The sequence below is a fragment of the Amblyraja radiata genome, chromosome 21, assembly GCF_010909765.2.
Source record: "Amblyraja radiata isolate CabotCenter1 chromosome 21, sAmbRad1.1.pri, whole genome shotgun sequence".
Lineage (NCBI taxonomy): Eukaryota > Metazoa > Chordata > Chondrichthyes > Rajiformes > Rajidae > Amblyraja > Amblyraja radiata.
The window spans coordinates 28,171,739-28,189,191 of record NC_045976.1 but is presented as its reverse complement, the minus strand read 5'-3'; the positions used below and the strand labels follow the sequence as shown (position 1 = coordinate 28,189,191).

The following is a 17,453-nucleotide window of genomic DNA, read 5'->3' as shown; positions in this document are numbered from 1 at the left end:
AGGCCTCAATATACTATTTAGGTCATACCCTACAGATGACCGTCTCTGTATAGTTAGACACCTGTCATTATACATAGAGAAAACTAAAATCCTAAGAGGCAATGAGAAGAGACTTCTGATCAGCCACAAGCAACCTCACAAAAGAGTGACGGTCCAGACCATCTCGAGATGGCTGAAACAGGTGCTTACACAGGCTGGGGTGGATACTAACATTTTAAAATCTCATTCCACCAGGGCTGCAGCTACATCGGCAGCAATACAATTGGATGTGCCCATGGACCAAGTCCTCGAAGCAGCAGGATGGTCAGGGGAACGAACATTCCAATTATTTTACAATAAACCAGTAATGAAACCTGGAACATTTGCAGAAAAAAATTTAAGTTCTGTAAATTAATTCAAACCCATAAAAGGGTCATAATTTGTGTTAATAAATGTTATGATTTCAATATCGAATTCATGTCCAAATTATGTTAACACTATTCCTCCTACAGTCAAGGCAGACGTGATGCATGGACTCGTTTCCACGGCATGAAATCACAGAGCTTTAAAATCTTCACGTAGTCACTCACGTGACTCCGAAGTAAAATAGTAAGATTAAACGAGAACTTACCGGTTTGAAGTTTGATCTGTATTTTATGAGGAGTTACGATGAGGGATTACGTGCCCTCCGCTCCCACCCTTGATCATATACTTAACTGGTATCTCTTCTCTAATCTTACTATGTTTAGTCATTACAGTTGTCCGTGATTTGAAGAATGACACGCATGCGTCCTGGCGGGGTTCTTCACGTAATCCCTCATCGTAACTCCTCATAAAATACAGATCAAACTTCAAACTGGTAAGTTCTCGTTTAATCTTACTATTAAACGTCAATGACCGTGCAAAGTAAAAGACAGCAATAATGGAGACAGTAAAGAAAAAGTCTCAGCCCAGTTCAAAGTGGGGAAAATGGAGGCATAGTAAAGTTTGAAAGGTGAGAGGCAATTAATTGAACGCAATTATAAAGACTAATTGTTCCAAGATTATCGTTAGGTCAGAAAATTGCGGGTATGGGGAGTGAACTCTTGGTGCTCAGTAAGGAAACATTGCAAATCTTTGAAGTGTGAATGGGAGAACGAGAGTTCCATCCAAAGTATAGAGTTATAGTTTTCCAGACGAGAAGACAAAGTGCATCTCCTCATTTACATTGAGAGAGAAAATTAACTGGATGTACAATGGCTCATTCTCTGTCAATGCAATGAAGCAACTTACCACGGCTTCTTCAACAGTACCTCTTAAATCCACACATGTATAAACCTGAAAGGCCTTTGTGTACAGAAACACCTTTGTTCGACGCAATTATCAGTTAAGAATGCGATTTTGATACCTATTTTAAATGACAATTTAGCAAATGTCATTTAATAATCTATTGTTGTATGTATGGAAATAATGCCATCTAATGGCAAACTCCAGTAATTTAGGTGCAGCTCAACAAATCTATCCTCAAAGTCAGAGTCCACCAGTATGGAACCAGGACCTTTATTTAGCCCACCGAGTCAGCACCAACCATCAAGAACCCATTTAATGTTGATCCAATTCTATAATCTATACATTTTCCTGAATGTCCCTAGACTCTACCACTCACTTATATGTTAAGTGCAATTTACAGTGGCCAATCAATCAACCCACACACCAAGCATTGATTCAGCCAGCTACTGTTTTAATGAACATTTGGGCTTGGTCTGCCGAAACCTACCAGATATCCTGGTTGGTGACTATTTTAACTCCCCTTCCCATACTGACCTCTCTGTTCTGGGCCTCTTCCATTGCCAGAGTGAGACCAAGCATAAACTGGAGGAACAGCACCTCATACATCATATTCTGCTTGGATAGTTTGCAATTCAACAGAATGAATATTGAATTCTACAATTTTAGGTAATCTCTAATAACCCCCCCCCCTTCTTCCCCACATTCCCTTTCTTATCCCTCTCCCATGTGCCCCTCCTGGATTCACACCTATTTCTTCCCATCCCCCTACTTCATCTGGCTTCGTAATTCACAATTCTTCAAACTTCGTCTCACAAAACCTTGTTTTTTTTTTGTACATCTCAGGCCTTTGTCCAACCATCCCCTCCTCCCGCCGCCGCCGCCTGTGTTCAGCTATTACCTGCTAAGCTTTGTCCTGCCTCGCCTCTTACAGTTTTCTTTACACCTCCCCCCTACATTCAGTATGAAGAAGAATCATGAGCCAAAATGTCATCTGTCTATGTTCTCCAGGGATGCTGCCTGACCCAGAGCTACTCCAGCACTTTGTTTCTTTTTTTGTAAATCGGCATCTACAATTCCTCATTTCCACACATCTTTGGGATGAGGGAGAAAACCTGAGCACTTGTGGAAAACCCAATCTGGTCATGGCAAATTGCAAACTGACAAATATCAGAATCAAACTGGGGATGCTGGAACTACAGGCAGCAACTAACTACTTTTAGTGCCATCAAATGGGCTGTGTTATTCTGTCTGGTGTTGTCTGGTAAATAAGCAAAAAATGCCTAAATGATCTCTTTCGTTGAACAATCTCACCATTGGTAATGTGGAATATGGGAATTGGAGCAGACGTAATGGGCCAGTTTTCCTACTTTATGACTATTACTTATTGGAACAAATGACCCAATGTCTAAAACAGTGATTTAGTCAATGGCCAATTTTCTAACAAATCTTTTACTCGTAGGATCTATGTTTCTATAGATTTGCTATTAACTAGATTGTTTGAGAACAATTAAATCTATTTCTTTTCATCTAACAAAATCTATAATATTGAGACCATTTCACACTGGCAAGTAATGATTATTCACTTACATTGTATCGTAACTTCCAGAGACGTTAGGATCCTAAATCAGATTCACAGCTATCACTTCAGTAAAATTCCATCCCCAGCTTTAATTCTCTGTACGTAGTAGCAGCCTGATGGAGATCCTGCACACTAATGCTCAAAATCATCACTCAGTACAAACAGTAAGAAGCCGATGTTGAGGTAGGAAGCATCGACAATTGACGTTTATAAAGAATTATTAACACCATAAAAGTATTGTTCTAGGCAACAGAAAAGTACTGTATATTATATTACTGATATTTCTGATCAGCATTAAGGATGTGAAGTATATTATTACTATAAAATCTACAACTCCAATGCAAGTCATGTAAACATGTCTTAGATTTAAAGTCCAATATGATTTTCTTTTCTTTCAATCCCAGTCACTTGGTAAGTCATCAGTTCACTAGTTGATCCACCACTGGCACACATTTCTTTAGCTGCTTAAGTTTTAGGCTCCAGAATTACATTTTTAAACTACTCTCTCATTTAAAATATTCCCCCACCATCTCTTTGATGTTGCTGTCATAATATCTCCATGTGGTTGCTATTAAATATTATTTGATATTGCTTCACTAAGTATCTTGTGAAACCAGAGGTGAGTAACTGAAAAGAGGATTTCTCCCAATTGTTCGAAGAACTTAAGCATCTTTTCTTCTGGTATAGATCTTGTATAGATTTTATGGATTTAAAGAAATGTTCTACGTCTCCCACAATGCTATAATAACTTTCAATTAAACAATACACACTCATTCCTTTACTTAAAAGCAATAATAATCTTGACATAGCATTAAAAACCCCCCAACAATATTGTCTTCCAACTCAAAAAAAAAAAAAATCAGATAATTTACTTGTACCTTTAATGAATTCAAGATACTGTGCCCTCTCTCAGTTTCCACATAGCAGATATCACTCTCCATTTGTTTTATTTTAACGCATCCTTTATTGAATGTGCTAATATCGAGATCTGCAAAAAAAAAGATGAATCAAATGTTTTTAATCAACATCACAACATACTGAACAGTACATTTGAAAAATCTGCAAACTGTAGATGCTGGGAATCTGCAGTAAACACAGAAAGCATTGAAAACACTCAGTAGGTAAAGTAGCATCTATGGAAAGAGAAATACAATTAATGTATCATGTTAAAAATCTTTCAATTGGGAAAATAAGTTATGTACAATGAATAGGAAAAAGATAAGAAATATTGACATTGCCCTATCCATCGACCATCCTCTCTGCATCTTAAAACTTATTTTTCCACTTCTGGCGAAGGGTCTTTGATCTAACCAATATCTCCACTTCTTTCCACAAATGCTGGAAGACCTGCAAAGTATTTTTTGTTTTAGTCATAGAGTCATGTGTAGAGGAAACAGGCCTTTTGGCCCGATGCCCACACTGACCAACATGTCCCATCTAGTCCCACCAGCCTACATTTGGCCCATATCCCTCGAAACCCATCCTATCCTCAATGTTTCTTAAACATTGCGATTCTGCCTGCCTCACCACTCTGTATAAAAATGTTACCCTTTAGATTCCTATTAAACCTTTTCTCCCTCACCTTATGGCTCTCAATTGACGGGGCAAGAAACTCTGTGCGTTTACCCGATTCCTCTCATGATTTTGTACACCTCAAGATTTAAGAGAGTTTATTGTCATGTGTCCCAGATAGGACAATCTACCTGAAGGCAGCGGAGAGATGAGTGTGTGGCCAGGATGGTGTGGGTCCTTGATGATAGATGCTGCCAGCCTTTTTGAGGCAGCGACTATCGATGGTAGGGAGGTCAGAGCCAATGATGGACTGGGCAGTGTTTACAACTTTTTGCAGTCTTTTCCGCTCCTGGGCACACAAGTTGCCGAAACAAGCCACGATGCAACCGGTCAGCATGCTCTCTACTGTGCACCTGTAGAGGTTCGAGAGAGTCCTCCTCGACATACCGACTCTCTGTAATCTTCTCAGGAAGTAGAGGCGCTGATGTGCTTTCTTTATGATTGCATCAGTGTTCTGGGACGGGATGCAAGCAGAAGCCTCTACGTGGCGCATCCCGGGCAATGCTGACGACAAAAACTGTACCTCAGTAACTGACCGAAGTAGCCAGTTCTGCAACCACCGACCGTCAACCGTCACTGACCGACCGGAAAGACGTGATTTAGAAGATGGCCCGACGCGAGGAAGAAGAAGTGTTCTGGGATCAGGAGAGATCTTTGGAAATATGCACACCCCGGAATTTGAAGCTCTTGACCCTTTCCACCACGTTGATATATACGGGACCCCATCCTACCCCTTCCAAGTCCACAATCAGTTCCTTGGTTTTGCTGATGTTGAGAGCCAGGTTATTGTGCTGGCACCATTTGGTCAGTCGGTCAATCTCACTTCTATCCGGAAGTGGCGGCGCTGCCTTGCAGCTGCGGCTCGCCTGCAGTCCGTTTGTCTTTTCTGTTTTTTGTTTTCTCTTGTCCCGTTTTTACAGTTTAATTCGGTTTATTTAGTTGTGTATGTGTGGGGGGGGGGGGTGGGTGTAACATGTTTTATAACTCTTCCTTCGGGGGGGGGATGCGACCTTTCTTGCTGTATCCCCCGTCTCCGGGTCCGTCTGCGCTGAGGCCTATCGCGGAGCTGGCGGCCTCCAACTGCGACCGACCTCGAGGCTGCGGAGGCAGAGCCAGGACTTACCAACGCGAGGCTGGCCGACTTCGGGGCTGTGGCTGCGGTGCGACACAACTTCCGACCCGACTTTGGAGCCTCGGAGGCTCGGCCGCGGGCCAGTGGACGACATCATCGGGAGCTCGAGTCCTGTTTTCCGGAGCTCCCGCAACTACAGCTGCGTCCGCTGGACTGGAGGACGGCAGCTTCAGCAGCTTCGACCGCCCCGGGCCGCGGAATTTGAACCGGCCCGTTCGCGGAGCACGGATTCAGCCGCGGGACTTACCTACCATCACCCGGCGGGGTCACAACATCGGAGGCTTGGATTGCCTCAGCGCAGAGGGAGAGCAAGGAGGGAAGAGACAATGACTTTGGGACTTTAAACTGTGTTGAGTGTTTGTTATTTATTCTATGTTATGACTGCAGGCTAAACCATTTCGTTGCACTGAAAAGTGCAATGACAATAAATTGAATCAAATCAAAATCAAATCAAATCCTCTGACTCGTCTCCAACAGTGATAAGTCCCAAACAGTGGTGTAGTCGGTGAACTTGATGGAGTTTGCCCTATGACGTGCTACGCAGTCATGAGTATAGAGTGAGTACAGCAGGGGGCTGAACATGCAGCCTTGAGGTGTTCCCGTGCTGATTGCTATCTCACTCGATAAGACGACACTCTCCGTCGTCTCCGGGCATTCCATTCTCTTGGCCCCCATCCCCTCATCTTCACCATGGACGTCCAGTCACTCTACACCTCCATCCCCCACCAGGATGGTCTCAAAGCCTCCGGTTCTTCCTCGACCGGAGAACCAACCAATACCCGCCCAGGCAAAAATTTCTAAACACCTGTTTTCCCTTTTTTATTACGAGGTATTGTGTGTAGATAGATGAAAAAAAAGAATTTAATCCATTTTAGAATAAGGCTGTAACGTAACAAAATGTGGAAAACGTGAAGGGGTCTGAATACTTTCTGAATGCACTGTACATGATTACAATCGACCCGTCCACAATACACGGATACATGATAAAAAGAATAACGTTTAATATAAGATTAAGTCCAGTAAAGTCTGAATAAATATAGTCCGCGGTCTCCAGTGAGGTAAATACTAGCTCAGGACCACTCTTTAGTTGTTGATAGTATGGTTCAGTTGCCTGATAAGCTGGGATGAGGGACCCAGGGGGCAACTTTGTCTTTACACAAACTCTGCTGGGTGAATGCTATCAATTACCAGAGGAGGTAGTTTAGACACAGGTGATGAAGATCCACTCACGGACCAGCAACCCTATCCTTATGCACAGCACTGCTCTAGAGGAACAAGCCAGGAACTAATTGACTTTCAAGGAGAAAATGGAGTTGGATTGGACACACCCTCCGGAAACCTACCACAAACATCACCCGGCAAACCCTGAAATGGAACACCAAAGGAAAAAGGAAAAGAGGTCGTCCCAGGAACAACTGGAAGAGGTGTCCAGACAGAAATGTCTGAGAGTGGGCTCAACTGGGGAGATCTCGAAAGAACTGCCAACAACCGAGTAAGGTGGAGGACATTTGTCAATGAACTATGCTTCCTGGAGGAGCAAAGGGCTTAAGAAGAAGAAGTAGTTGAGGCAGGTACTATCGCAACATTTAAAAGTCATTTGGATAGGTACATGCATTGGATAGGGTGGGTTTAGAAGGATATGGGCTAAACGCAGGCAGGTGGGACTAGTGTAGAAGTGGTATGTTGATCGGCGTGGGAAAGTTGGGACGAATAACCTATTTCCACGCTGTATGACTATGACTTTTTGGTCTATGGGTTAAACGGCATCTGTAAAATTATGTGCAGTCAGTGGATGCGAGAGTGGGATAACATAGAACTTATTATAACGGATGATGGCATGCACTGTGGTCCAACGAGCCTGTTTCCGTTCTGTAAAAGTGATCCTAATACAACCTGATACAAAAGATAATGGTCCAAAAATGCTGGAACTCCACAGAAAACAAGGAAAACTTCACAAAAAAACCCATTACTTTTGAGCTAAAAAAAAAGGTGCTGGAGGAAATTTGGCAGACATTTCGGGCGGAACCCCTCTTCGAAGTCTAAAGAAATGTCCCGACCCGAATCATCATCTGCCCATTCCCTCCTTAGATGCAGCCTGGCCCGTTGTTTTTCCAGCACATTTTTGATCAAAATTCCAGCATCTGCAGTCTCTTGTGCCACTCCCACTTACTTTTGAAACTAACTAAGAATCTCGCTTGTGGCGGACTATTATACGTGTTTTAATGCTTTATTCCACCCCCCCCCCCCCATTCTTTTTATTTTGTTAGTTATAAAATGTCGATGGTGCCTTTCCCAAAATAACTTGCCCACATTATATTTGCGCGTGAAGAAAACATGATAGCTAATAGGAAGAAAAGGTGAGTTGATCATGGGGAACAAGGATATGGCGGACCAATTGAATAACTACTTTGGTTCCGTCTTCACTAAGGAAGACATAAATAATCTGCCGGAAATAGCAGGGGACCGCGGGTCAAAGGAGTTGGAGGAATTGAGTGAAATCCAGGTTAGCCGGGAAGTGGTGTTGGGTAAATTAAATGGATTAAAGGCCGATAAATCCCCAGGGCCAGATAGGCTGCATCCCAGAGTACTTAAGGAAGTAGCTCCAGAAATAGTGGATGCATTAGTAATAATCTTTCAAAACTCTTTAGATTCTGGAGTAGTTCCTGAGGATTGGCGGGTAGCAAACGTAACCCCACTTTTTAAGAAGGGAGGGAGAGAGAAAACGGGGAATTACAGACCAGTTAGTCTAACATCGGTAGTGGGGAAACTGCTAGAGTCAGTTATTAAAGATGGGATAGCAGCACATTTGGAAAGTGGTGAAATCATTGGACAAAGTCAGCATGGATTTACAAAAGGTAAATCATGTCTGACGAATCTTATAGAATTTTTCGAGGATGTAACTAGTAGCGTGGATAGGGGAGAACCAGTGGATGTGGTGTATCTGGACTTCCAGAAGGCTTTCGACAAGGTCCCACATAAGAGATTAGTTTACAAACTTAAAGCACACGGCATTGGGGGTTCAGTATTGATGTGGATAGAGAACTGGCTGGCAAACAGGAAGCAAAGAGTAGGAGTAAACGGGTCCTTTTCACAATGGCAGGCAGTGACTAGTGGGGTACCGCAAGGCTCAGTGCTGGGACCCCAGCTATTTACAATATATATTAATGATCTGGATGAGGGAATTGAAGGCAATATCTCCAAGTTTGCGGATGACACTAAGCTGGGGGGCAGTGTTAGTTGTGAGGAGGATGCTAGGAGACTGCAAGGTGACTTGGATAGGCTGGGTGAGTGGGCAAATGTTTGGCAGATGCAGTATAATGTGGATAAATGTGAGGTTATCCATTTTGGTGGCAAAAACAGGAAAGCAGACTATTATCTAAATGGTGGCCGACTAGGAAAAGGGGAGATGCAGCGAGACCTGGGTGTCATGGTACACCAGTCATTGAAAGTGGGCATGCAGGTGCAGCAGGCAGTGAAGAAAGCGAATGGTATGTTAGCTTTCATAGCAAAAGGATTTGAGTATAGGAGCAGGGAGGTTCTACTGCAGTTGTACAGGGTCTTGGTGAGACCACACCTGGAGTATTGCGTACAGTTTTGGTCTCCAAATCTGAGGAAGGACATTATTGCCATAGAGGGAGTGCAGAGAAGGTTCACCAGACTGATTCCTGGGATGTCAGGACTGTCTTATGAAGAAAGACTGGATAGACTTGGTTTATACTCTCTAGAATTTAGGAGATTGAGAGGGGATCTTATAGAAACTTACAAAATTCTTAAGGGGTTGGACAGGCTAGATGCAGGAAGATTGCTCCCGATGTTGGGGAAGTCCAGGACAAGGGGTCACAGCTTAAGGATAAGGATGATAGCTAATAGAGATAACAAAGACTGCAATAATATTGCGTTTAACACGAATAGTTTTTGAATTGGTAAACAGAATTTTAACTGAAGGCATTGGACTCCTCTCCCCTTCCTCTTCAGGGGGGTCGTGTCGTATTGAAACGCAAATAAATACTCACCAAACTTTACCGGAGTTACCAAAACAATACGAGCATCACCACTGACGTTCTCTGAAGCCACCACCATCTGTTTCAGAGCCTTGTCGTACTGCACCTGAACATCGTCCACGTTTTCAGCTTGGTTGGGGGAAAGAAGCTCCACAAAAACGCGATCAGCATCCGGATAACCGTGCGGATCCAGCGCCTTCACGGACACATCGCAGGGCAGGCGGACCTTTAAAGAGCTGAAAGGATCCACCAGTAAAGTCCAGCGTTTTAGCACCGTGCCTTTCTGTTTGGAGCTGAGGCTTCGAGTAGCTGACACAGGCCTTCGGGCCACTGCACGGAGAAAGCAGTGACTAGTCACGCCGAGCCCCTCTTTGAGCAACACCGCTCGACTGGCTCTGCGGCAAAATACAACCAGAAATGTCATGTTGCGCCAGAATAATTGTAAAAAGCCTCTTCGTTAAAGGGCGGCTGTAGTTGTTTTTGTTTTGATCGGCAAGCAGAGGTTGTTGGGAGCTGAAGTCTGCGCACTCTCCGTCCGTCCGTCCTGGTCGTGGGTAGACTACAATTCCCAGCATTCCGCGCAGGGCCCTGGCCAACCATGACAACAAAATAGAGTCCAAGTCTGACACAAAAAGCTAGACAGTGGGACAGGCAGCATCAAAGAATATAGAGGAGCTCTAGTATATTTGGGCAGCATCTCTGGTGAAAAGGAATAGGTGGCGCTTCGGTCCAGACCCTTCTTCAGCTAAGTTTGCAAAGATTTGCCGATAGGTGACTGAACATCCACACACTAAAACGTTTCATTTCAAAACATCATGAACTTCTCAACAGCATGCAGGCTTAGCGAAAGAGCTGCACCCAAAATATCGTTTAACACTGATACAACTCGACATTTCCTTTCCTAAATATATACAGAGCTAGGGTTCAGATTGAAGATACGGTGGTCCATATGTATATTGTTTATTGGTGAATACATTATATTTAAGATACATAAAGATGCCTTGTTTAGTTTGAACATTGCGGGGTATTCTCCCCAGGGATCACCCTAGTTGTTGTACTACCGTCCTGGTGGGTTTCATTGTCTGGATAACTTACACTTACTGATGAATCACCCTATCACCAGCCAACAATGGGCAGTTTCCTTGATCATCGTTACTTTTTTTTTGCATTTATTTCGTTCATTTGTTCTATATCTCTCCTTTTCCATTTCCCCGACTCTCAGTCTGACGAGGGTCTCGCAACCAAAGATTATAGAGGAGCTCCTCTATAATCTTTGCTCGAAACCATTCCTTTTCTCCCGAGATGCACCTGTCCCGCTGATTTCCTGCAGCATTTTGTGTCGATCTTCGGTTTAAACCAAAGATACTAGAGGAGCCCTAAGCAAAGATCTTATAGCAGAGCCTCTATAATCTTTGGCCCTAAGTGTCTTCGGTTTAAACCGGCAACTGCAGTTCCTCCCTTTGTCCGCGTCCCCAGGCCGGCGCCGTCTGGCCAACTGGGAGGCAGGAGGGAGGAGAATGGTTACCGTGGAGACCAGTGGACGCTGGCAGTAAACGATGAGAAGCCGTGGGCCGGACAGGACAGTTGAAGGAAAAGCAGCTTGTGAAGTACAACTGACGCCTCGGGTCTCGAAGTGTTCAAAGTATTTTGAATAATACAGAGTCACAGTAAGCGGACAAAGATTAAGTTTACAAATATACCGTTTACGCGTGTCATGTGCGAGCAAAATCAACGCTGCTTAATCCAGACGTTCGCTTCCCATCTCCACTTCCCCCCCATTCCCCAGAACTGCACACCCGCCGTCAAAGTCTGCGCTTAGAAACATAGAAGCTTAAACTTTCGTGAACCCCCATTTGAGGGAAGATTGAGGGGAACGTCCCCCCCTCCCCCCTTTCTAGTCCATTTTCGGCGGCAGTGATTCCATCGATTTATCCAACAATTTAAACTTCTGCCACAATGTATTTTATATACCGAAATGCCAATTACTCTGATTGCCTGTAAAGCGTACAAAGTTACGTGATATGCGAGTTGTTCTTGGTGTTCGAGAATGTCGGCTTACAAAAGATGCACTTAGTGCTCGAGTAATAGGAGGATACAGTTGGTGGGATTTTTTGATAGGCAGATGGTGGGACAGATGCCAGAGATGAAAAGACAAAAAGTGTGAGATAAGGATAGAAGATGAAGAAATTGTGAAGGCAGAGGAAGGGGAGAAATGGATGTGAATCCAGGTGGGGCACAGGAAAGAGGGGGAAGGAAAAAAAGTGGTTGTTTATAGGTTAGTTCCCTAAAATTGGAAAATTCACTGTTCATACCGTTGAGTTGTAAACTACCCAAGCCAGAATATGAGGTGCTATTCCTCCAGTTTACATGTGGCCTCACTCCGGCAATGGAGGCAGGCTAAGACAAAAAGCTTAGTATGGGAATGGGAAGGGGAATTAAATGGTTAGTAGCAACTGGGAGATACAGCAGGCCTTGATGGACCGAGTGCAAGTGTTTGGCAAAACGGTCGCCAAGCCTATGTTTGGTCTCGGACTTCTTTTTTAGGGGTTAGGCTGTGGAAGAGAAGGGAGGGAGGAGAGGGGTAGGGCCTCAGAGTCAGCCTCAGCTCCATAGCCTCGCATCCTCGGCGCATCCTCTCTGTACCCCCGGAGCCAGCCGGCTATCTCCGGGTCGTCACAAAGGACCGATTCCCGAACGCTTCAGACCTCGAGTACGGGGAGAGGGGAGTGGGCGGGCTGGCGTGGTCCCGAGTGAGTCTGCGGGCCGGCAGCAAGGCACGGAGCGATGTGAGGACAGTGAAAAGCAGCGGGGGGACCATCCGATCGTGGCTTCCGCCAGCATGACAGAGCCGGGGGGGGGGGGGGGGGGCGGCAGCAGCTGTTATCGTCGCGCGGGGCACGTGATGAGAAGGTGGCCCTGACGGCCATTACTGCCTCTCGATCTTTGATCCGCAGCACAGCGGGAGGCAAAAAAATGACTGAGGGGAGGAGGAGGGGGGGGGGGTTAAAAGTGCGCCTGCGCGTTGAGAGCATCTGCTTTAATCGAGTGCATGGGGGGGGCGGTGCCGCGAGCAAGGGCATTGTGACGTCTGCAGCTGCCGCAGCTACCACAACGGTTTGATTTTTAAAAAACAGTCCGTTTTGTGAACAATTTTATTAAAAATCTGGGGAAATAATTGATCAAATTTAGGGAGGAGTCGATTTCCGAAATCGTAAGTAAAATCGCCACCGAAATATGTAAAAATCTCAGCGTATTTGAGTCTGGTTTTCGAGAAAATACGTTTCAAAGGGAAAATGACATACACCCACACACACACACACATCCACACACACCCACACACACACACACACACACACACACACACACACAGAGTTATAATAGATATTAGACCAAGTGCAGACCCGTTGGGCCTGGTCCCCGAACGTGCTTCAGACCCCGAGTACGGGGAGGGGGGGAGGGAGGGGGGGGGGGGAGGGGAAGAGGGGGGTGTTGTTACCGAACTGAACTCACTGTGGAATGAATGCATTAATGGAGCCACTCTGCCGCTGAATCCGAAGTTGTCCGTGCCGCTGACGGTAAAGTCTGTGAAAGCGGCCCCATCAGAGACAGTGAGGCCTTGCATCCTCGGCGCTTCTGACACTCCGGCTCTGACACGCTGGCTGTTCCCTGAACATCCGATGTTTGGCTTGAGGCAACGTGACAGAGCCGGGCCGGGCACCAGCGGTAGGGAAAAATACCGAAACTTTTTCGAGCAGAGCCGGGCGTCAGCAGGCGTTATGGTCGCTGGTCAGCAGGAGGCGACAAAATGAGTGACGGGGTGGGGGGGGTGGTGGGGGTGGAGGATTTTATTAAAAAACGTGTACATAAAAATGTCCAAATGTTTTGAGGAGTGCATGAGTGAATGTAAAAGTGAATTAGCTAGCGAAATGGAAAAAATGACGGAGTTTCAGCGTGTGGTGCTGGCGGACCAAGGAATCAAAGGCCAAATCTGACATACACCTCCACACACACACACACACACACACACACACACACAGAGTTTTAATAGGAGACAGACAGACAGACAGACAGACAGACAGACAGACAGACAGACAGACAGACAGATAGACAGATAGATAGATAGATAGATAGATAGATAGATAGATAGATAGAATGATAGTATTAACAGGTTCTGCCCCAATTCCAAGAGTTCCTGATTGCACCTGATATATATAAATAAATCCCCTCCCCATCAGAGTACAGTTCAGTTACCATATTCCTCATTCTCTTCTCCTTGGCCCTTCAACCTACTGCCTCATGGTTCCCACTCTTTAAATATTTTACCACAACAATATCCTAAAATCCTTTCTCCTTGATACTGGGACACTTTGTTCTCTGTCAAACTTTCCCCTTTCACCCAGACTTCACGTCATGATTAAGTTAATTGTAGTTTGTCACATGATCTGGAATCTAATGCATTCTTCTTGCGTATAGCGTGCACAGCTAGTTGCAGGTCAACTTGTTCTATTTGATCTTTTTGTTTGTGCATGTCGGGTTGATTGCATTAGTTGAAAGAGGGTGGATCACGTGAAGGTTGCAATCTCCCACCACATCTAATGCAGTAAAACAAATTCATTCAGATTCCCTGACATGTCAGACTCACCTATTGTTTGTATCTCACTACAAGTTTCTTTATTTTCACAATTTCCAATAATTCTCCTGTATCAGATTAGCCATATCTCTGCTCAATGTCCCTCTCTTTGCTTCAAAATGAATTTTACTCATTACTTCCATCAATCTGTCCTGCCAATATCTACTTCACTCTGCCAAGCTTTCGTGATAAATTGAAAAGCAATATAGATATTACTTTTATTTCCTGAATGCTAAAAATTTCAGCATCTAAAATACAAAATCAGATTTTCCAATTTCCCTTTCAAATTTTTCCGATTTCCACGTTCTATTTCCATCTGTCATACACATATTACATTCTCTATGTACAAATCCTCATTATATTCCCTTTAATAACCATTGATTCCTCATTTACCAAGGCTTTATAGAAAGCTTGCATTGTGTACAATCTTGAATATTTTTCCATCTAGTCGACGAGTAACGCTGTAATAGAGTGAGATCTCATTTCTTTTGAGTTATGATAATGAACTAGCATAAATTTACACTGGGTGGCAGTAGGTACTTGGGTTGATAAATGGTTCTTGAATAGTAGGCAATCGATCTAGTAATGCAAAACTCAGCACCCATTATATCAGTATATTTGCTGCTGCCTGTTCAATATGATTCTTTCCTCGTAACCTTGCCAAACTTGAAATGTTTTTGTCAGAGAAGCCAATTGGGATTTTCTATCGTAACAACAAATGTGAGTTAACTCATGGGTTATACGTTTAGACAGAATAGGAGATCTTGAGCAAAAGACGAACTGATTGGAACTCAGTGGGGCAGGCAGGCTCCCAACCCAAAAAGTCAATTTCCCTCCATAGATGCTACCTGACCTGCTGAGTTCCTACAGTAGTTTATTTTAGAAGATTGAGGGGGGATCTTATAGAAACTTACAAAATTCTTAAGGGTTGGACAGGCTAGATGTAGGAAGATTGTTCCCAATGTTGAGGAAGTCCAGGACAAGGGGTCACAGTTTAAGGATAAAGGGAAAAAATTTTCACACAGAGAGTGGTGAACCTCTGGAACTCTCTGCCACAGAAGGTAGTTGAGGCCAATTCATTGGCTATATTTAAAAGGGAGTTAGATGTGGCCCTTGTGGTTAAAGGGATCAGGGGGTATGGAGAGAAGGCTACTGAGTTGGATGAACAGCCATGATCATATTGAATGGCGGTGCAGGCTCGAAGGGCCGAATGGCCTACTCCTGCACCTATTTTCTATGTTTCTATGTTTTGTTGCTCAAAATTCCAGCATCTGTAGTCACTTGTGCATGGAATATGAGGCTACATACTTGATTGAAATCACTCCCCTTGCCTGGATGAATGTAGCACCAACAGGTAAAGAAACGCAACATCATCTTAACAGCTCATTTAATTGGCACCCTATTAACCACTCTAAACATTCATTCCCGTCAATGTCTTCCCTCAATGGCTGCAGTGTGTATCCACAATATGCACAGCAGATTCTTGCTCAGTCCCAAAGCTGCAACCTGAGCCTATATCTTGGAACACCATGTCCAACAGCATTGTGGGAATATCTTCACCAGAAGGACCGTAGTTGCTCATGAAGATGACGCACCACTATTCTCCCAAGGGCACTTAGGGATGGGGAATTAATTGGAAAGCCACAAAGATGATTAAAAATTCTAATAGATATTTGACATGCATTATGGCCTGTTTGTTTGAATCAACGTAACTTTTTTTACATTGGTTAAAACTGATAAGAATTGACTTTTAATGAGAGATTCCCAGCATGAATTATTAAATCTGTTTTTGTCTCCACAAAAATGCTGATAAACATACTGCATTTTTTCAGCATTTATATATTGAATTTAAATATTTCATTCTGACTTAATGTGGGATATCATTTAACTATCATTTAACTTAGACTGGAGAAACTCAGCGGGTGTGGCCACATGTATGGAGAAGGACGTTTCGGGTTAAGACCCTTCTTCAGACTAATGTCGGGGGGGGAAGAGAAGGGAAGTAGGTGGAGACAATTGGACTTATGGGAGAACTGGGAAGGGCGAGGCGAAGGAGGAAGAAAGCAAGGGAGAAAAGCCTTTGCTTTCTACCTCCTTCCCCCCCGCCTTCCCAGTTCTCCCACGTCCTACTGTCTCCACCTAATTCCTCTCTCTTCCCCCCCCCCCGACATCCGTCTGAAGAAGGGTCTCGACCCAAAACATCGCCTGTTCCTTCTCTCCATAGATGCTGCCTCACCTGCTTAGTTTCTCCAGCATTTTCTGTCTACCTTCGATTGTTCCAGCATCTGTAGTTGTTTCTTAAACATTTAAATTAGACTGTTGCAGTAAGTCTTTTATATCCCCCACCACCACAAACCCCAAACTTTACAGAGTTTGGAGACTTTGGAACATGAACAAGATAATGGTGGGGGGTGGCAAGTTAGCAGTTGAGCTTATAGGACTTGATATTACAATCCCTACTATAATTGGCACCTTCTTAATATCTTGAGTGGGGGTAGGGGTAAAGTCTTCAATGGGGTCATCAGGTGGGCACCTTCCTTCCTTGGTGTTTCGTTGATAGGCCCACGACACCTCCAGAGGGCTCAACAGCAACACCTGGCATCTCAGGTGCGCTCCCCTCCGTTTTAATATTAATAATAATAATACATTTTATTTATGGGCGCCTTTCAAGAGTCTCAAGGACACCTTACAAAAATTTAGCAAGTAGAGGAAAAACATGTAAGCGGAATGAAATAAATAGTAGAGACATGACTAGTACACAAATTAAAGACAGAATTAATTCAAAACACAATATGAGGCAATTCAAGCACAGATGAAAAGGGAGGGGGACGTGGGGCTAAGGATAGGCAGAGGTGAAGAGATGGGTCTTGAGGTGGGACTGGAAGATGGTGAGGGACACGGAATTGCGGATCAGTTGGGGGAGGGAGTTCCAGAGCTTGGGAGCTGCCCTGGAGAAGGCTCTGTCCCCAAAACTGCGGAGGTTGGACTTGTGGATGGAGAGGAGACCGGCTGATGTGGATCTGAGGGACCGTGAGGGTTGGTAGGGGGAGAGGAGGTCAGTGAGATATGGGGGGGCTAGATGGTGGAGGGCTTTGTAGGTGAGGACCAGGATTTTGTAGGTGATCCGGTGGGAGATGGGAAGCCAGTGAAGTTGTTTGAGGACTGTGGAGTGATGTGATGCCAGGATTTGGTGTGGGTGATGAGTCGGGCGGCTGCGTTCTGGACCTGTTGGAGTCGGTTGATGTAGGTGGAGCTGATGCCAAGGAGAAGTGAGTTGCAGTAGTCCAGTCG

At 44.5% G+C, this 17,453-nt stretch overlaps 2 protein-coding genes across 6 annotated transcripts in view; one reads left to right on the top strand and one right to left on the bottom strand.

The window, feature by feature from the left end:
* The window catches only part of fam185a (family with sequence similarity 185 member A), a 47,550-nt gene extending 37,454 nt beyond the window's left edge, over positions 1 to 10,096 (bottom strand). For 3 of the 5 annotated variants that reach the window (XR_004415224.1, XM_033039863.1, XM_033039867.1), the window contains exons 1-2: positions 9,545 to 10,095; positions 3,706 to 3,815 (exon numbers count right to left, since the gene is read on the bottom strand). Coding sequence is in view for 4 of the 5 variants with exons in the window: in XM_033039863.1 (XP_032895754.1) it covers positions 3,706 to 3,815; positions 9,545 to 9,956 (522 nt within the window). In the remaining variant the exon portion in view is untranslated. Of the gene's footprint in view, positions 1 to 3,705; positions 3,816 to 9,544 lie in introns of all 5 variants that reach the window. The other 2 variants (XM_033039865.1, XM_033039864.1) reach the window with 2 other exon arrangements.
* Positions 10,097 to 11,014: 918 nt separating this feature from the next.
* The window catches only part of ccdc146 (coiled-coil domain containing 146), a 104,387-nt gene continuing 97,948 nt past the window's right edge, over positions 11,015 to 17,453 (top strand). Inside the window, exon 1 of the mRNA XM_033039860.1 lies at positions 11,015 to 11,199. The gene's annotated coding sequence lies outside the window, so the exon portion shown is untranslated. The remainder of the gene's footprint in view (positions 11,200 to 17,453) is intronic.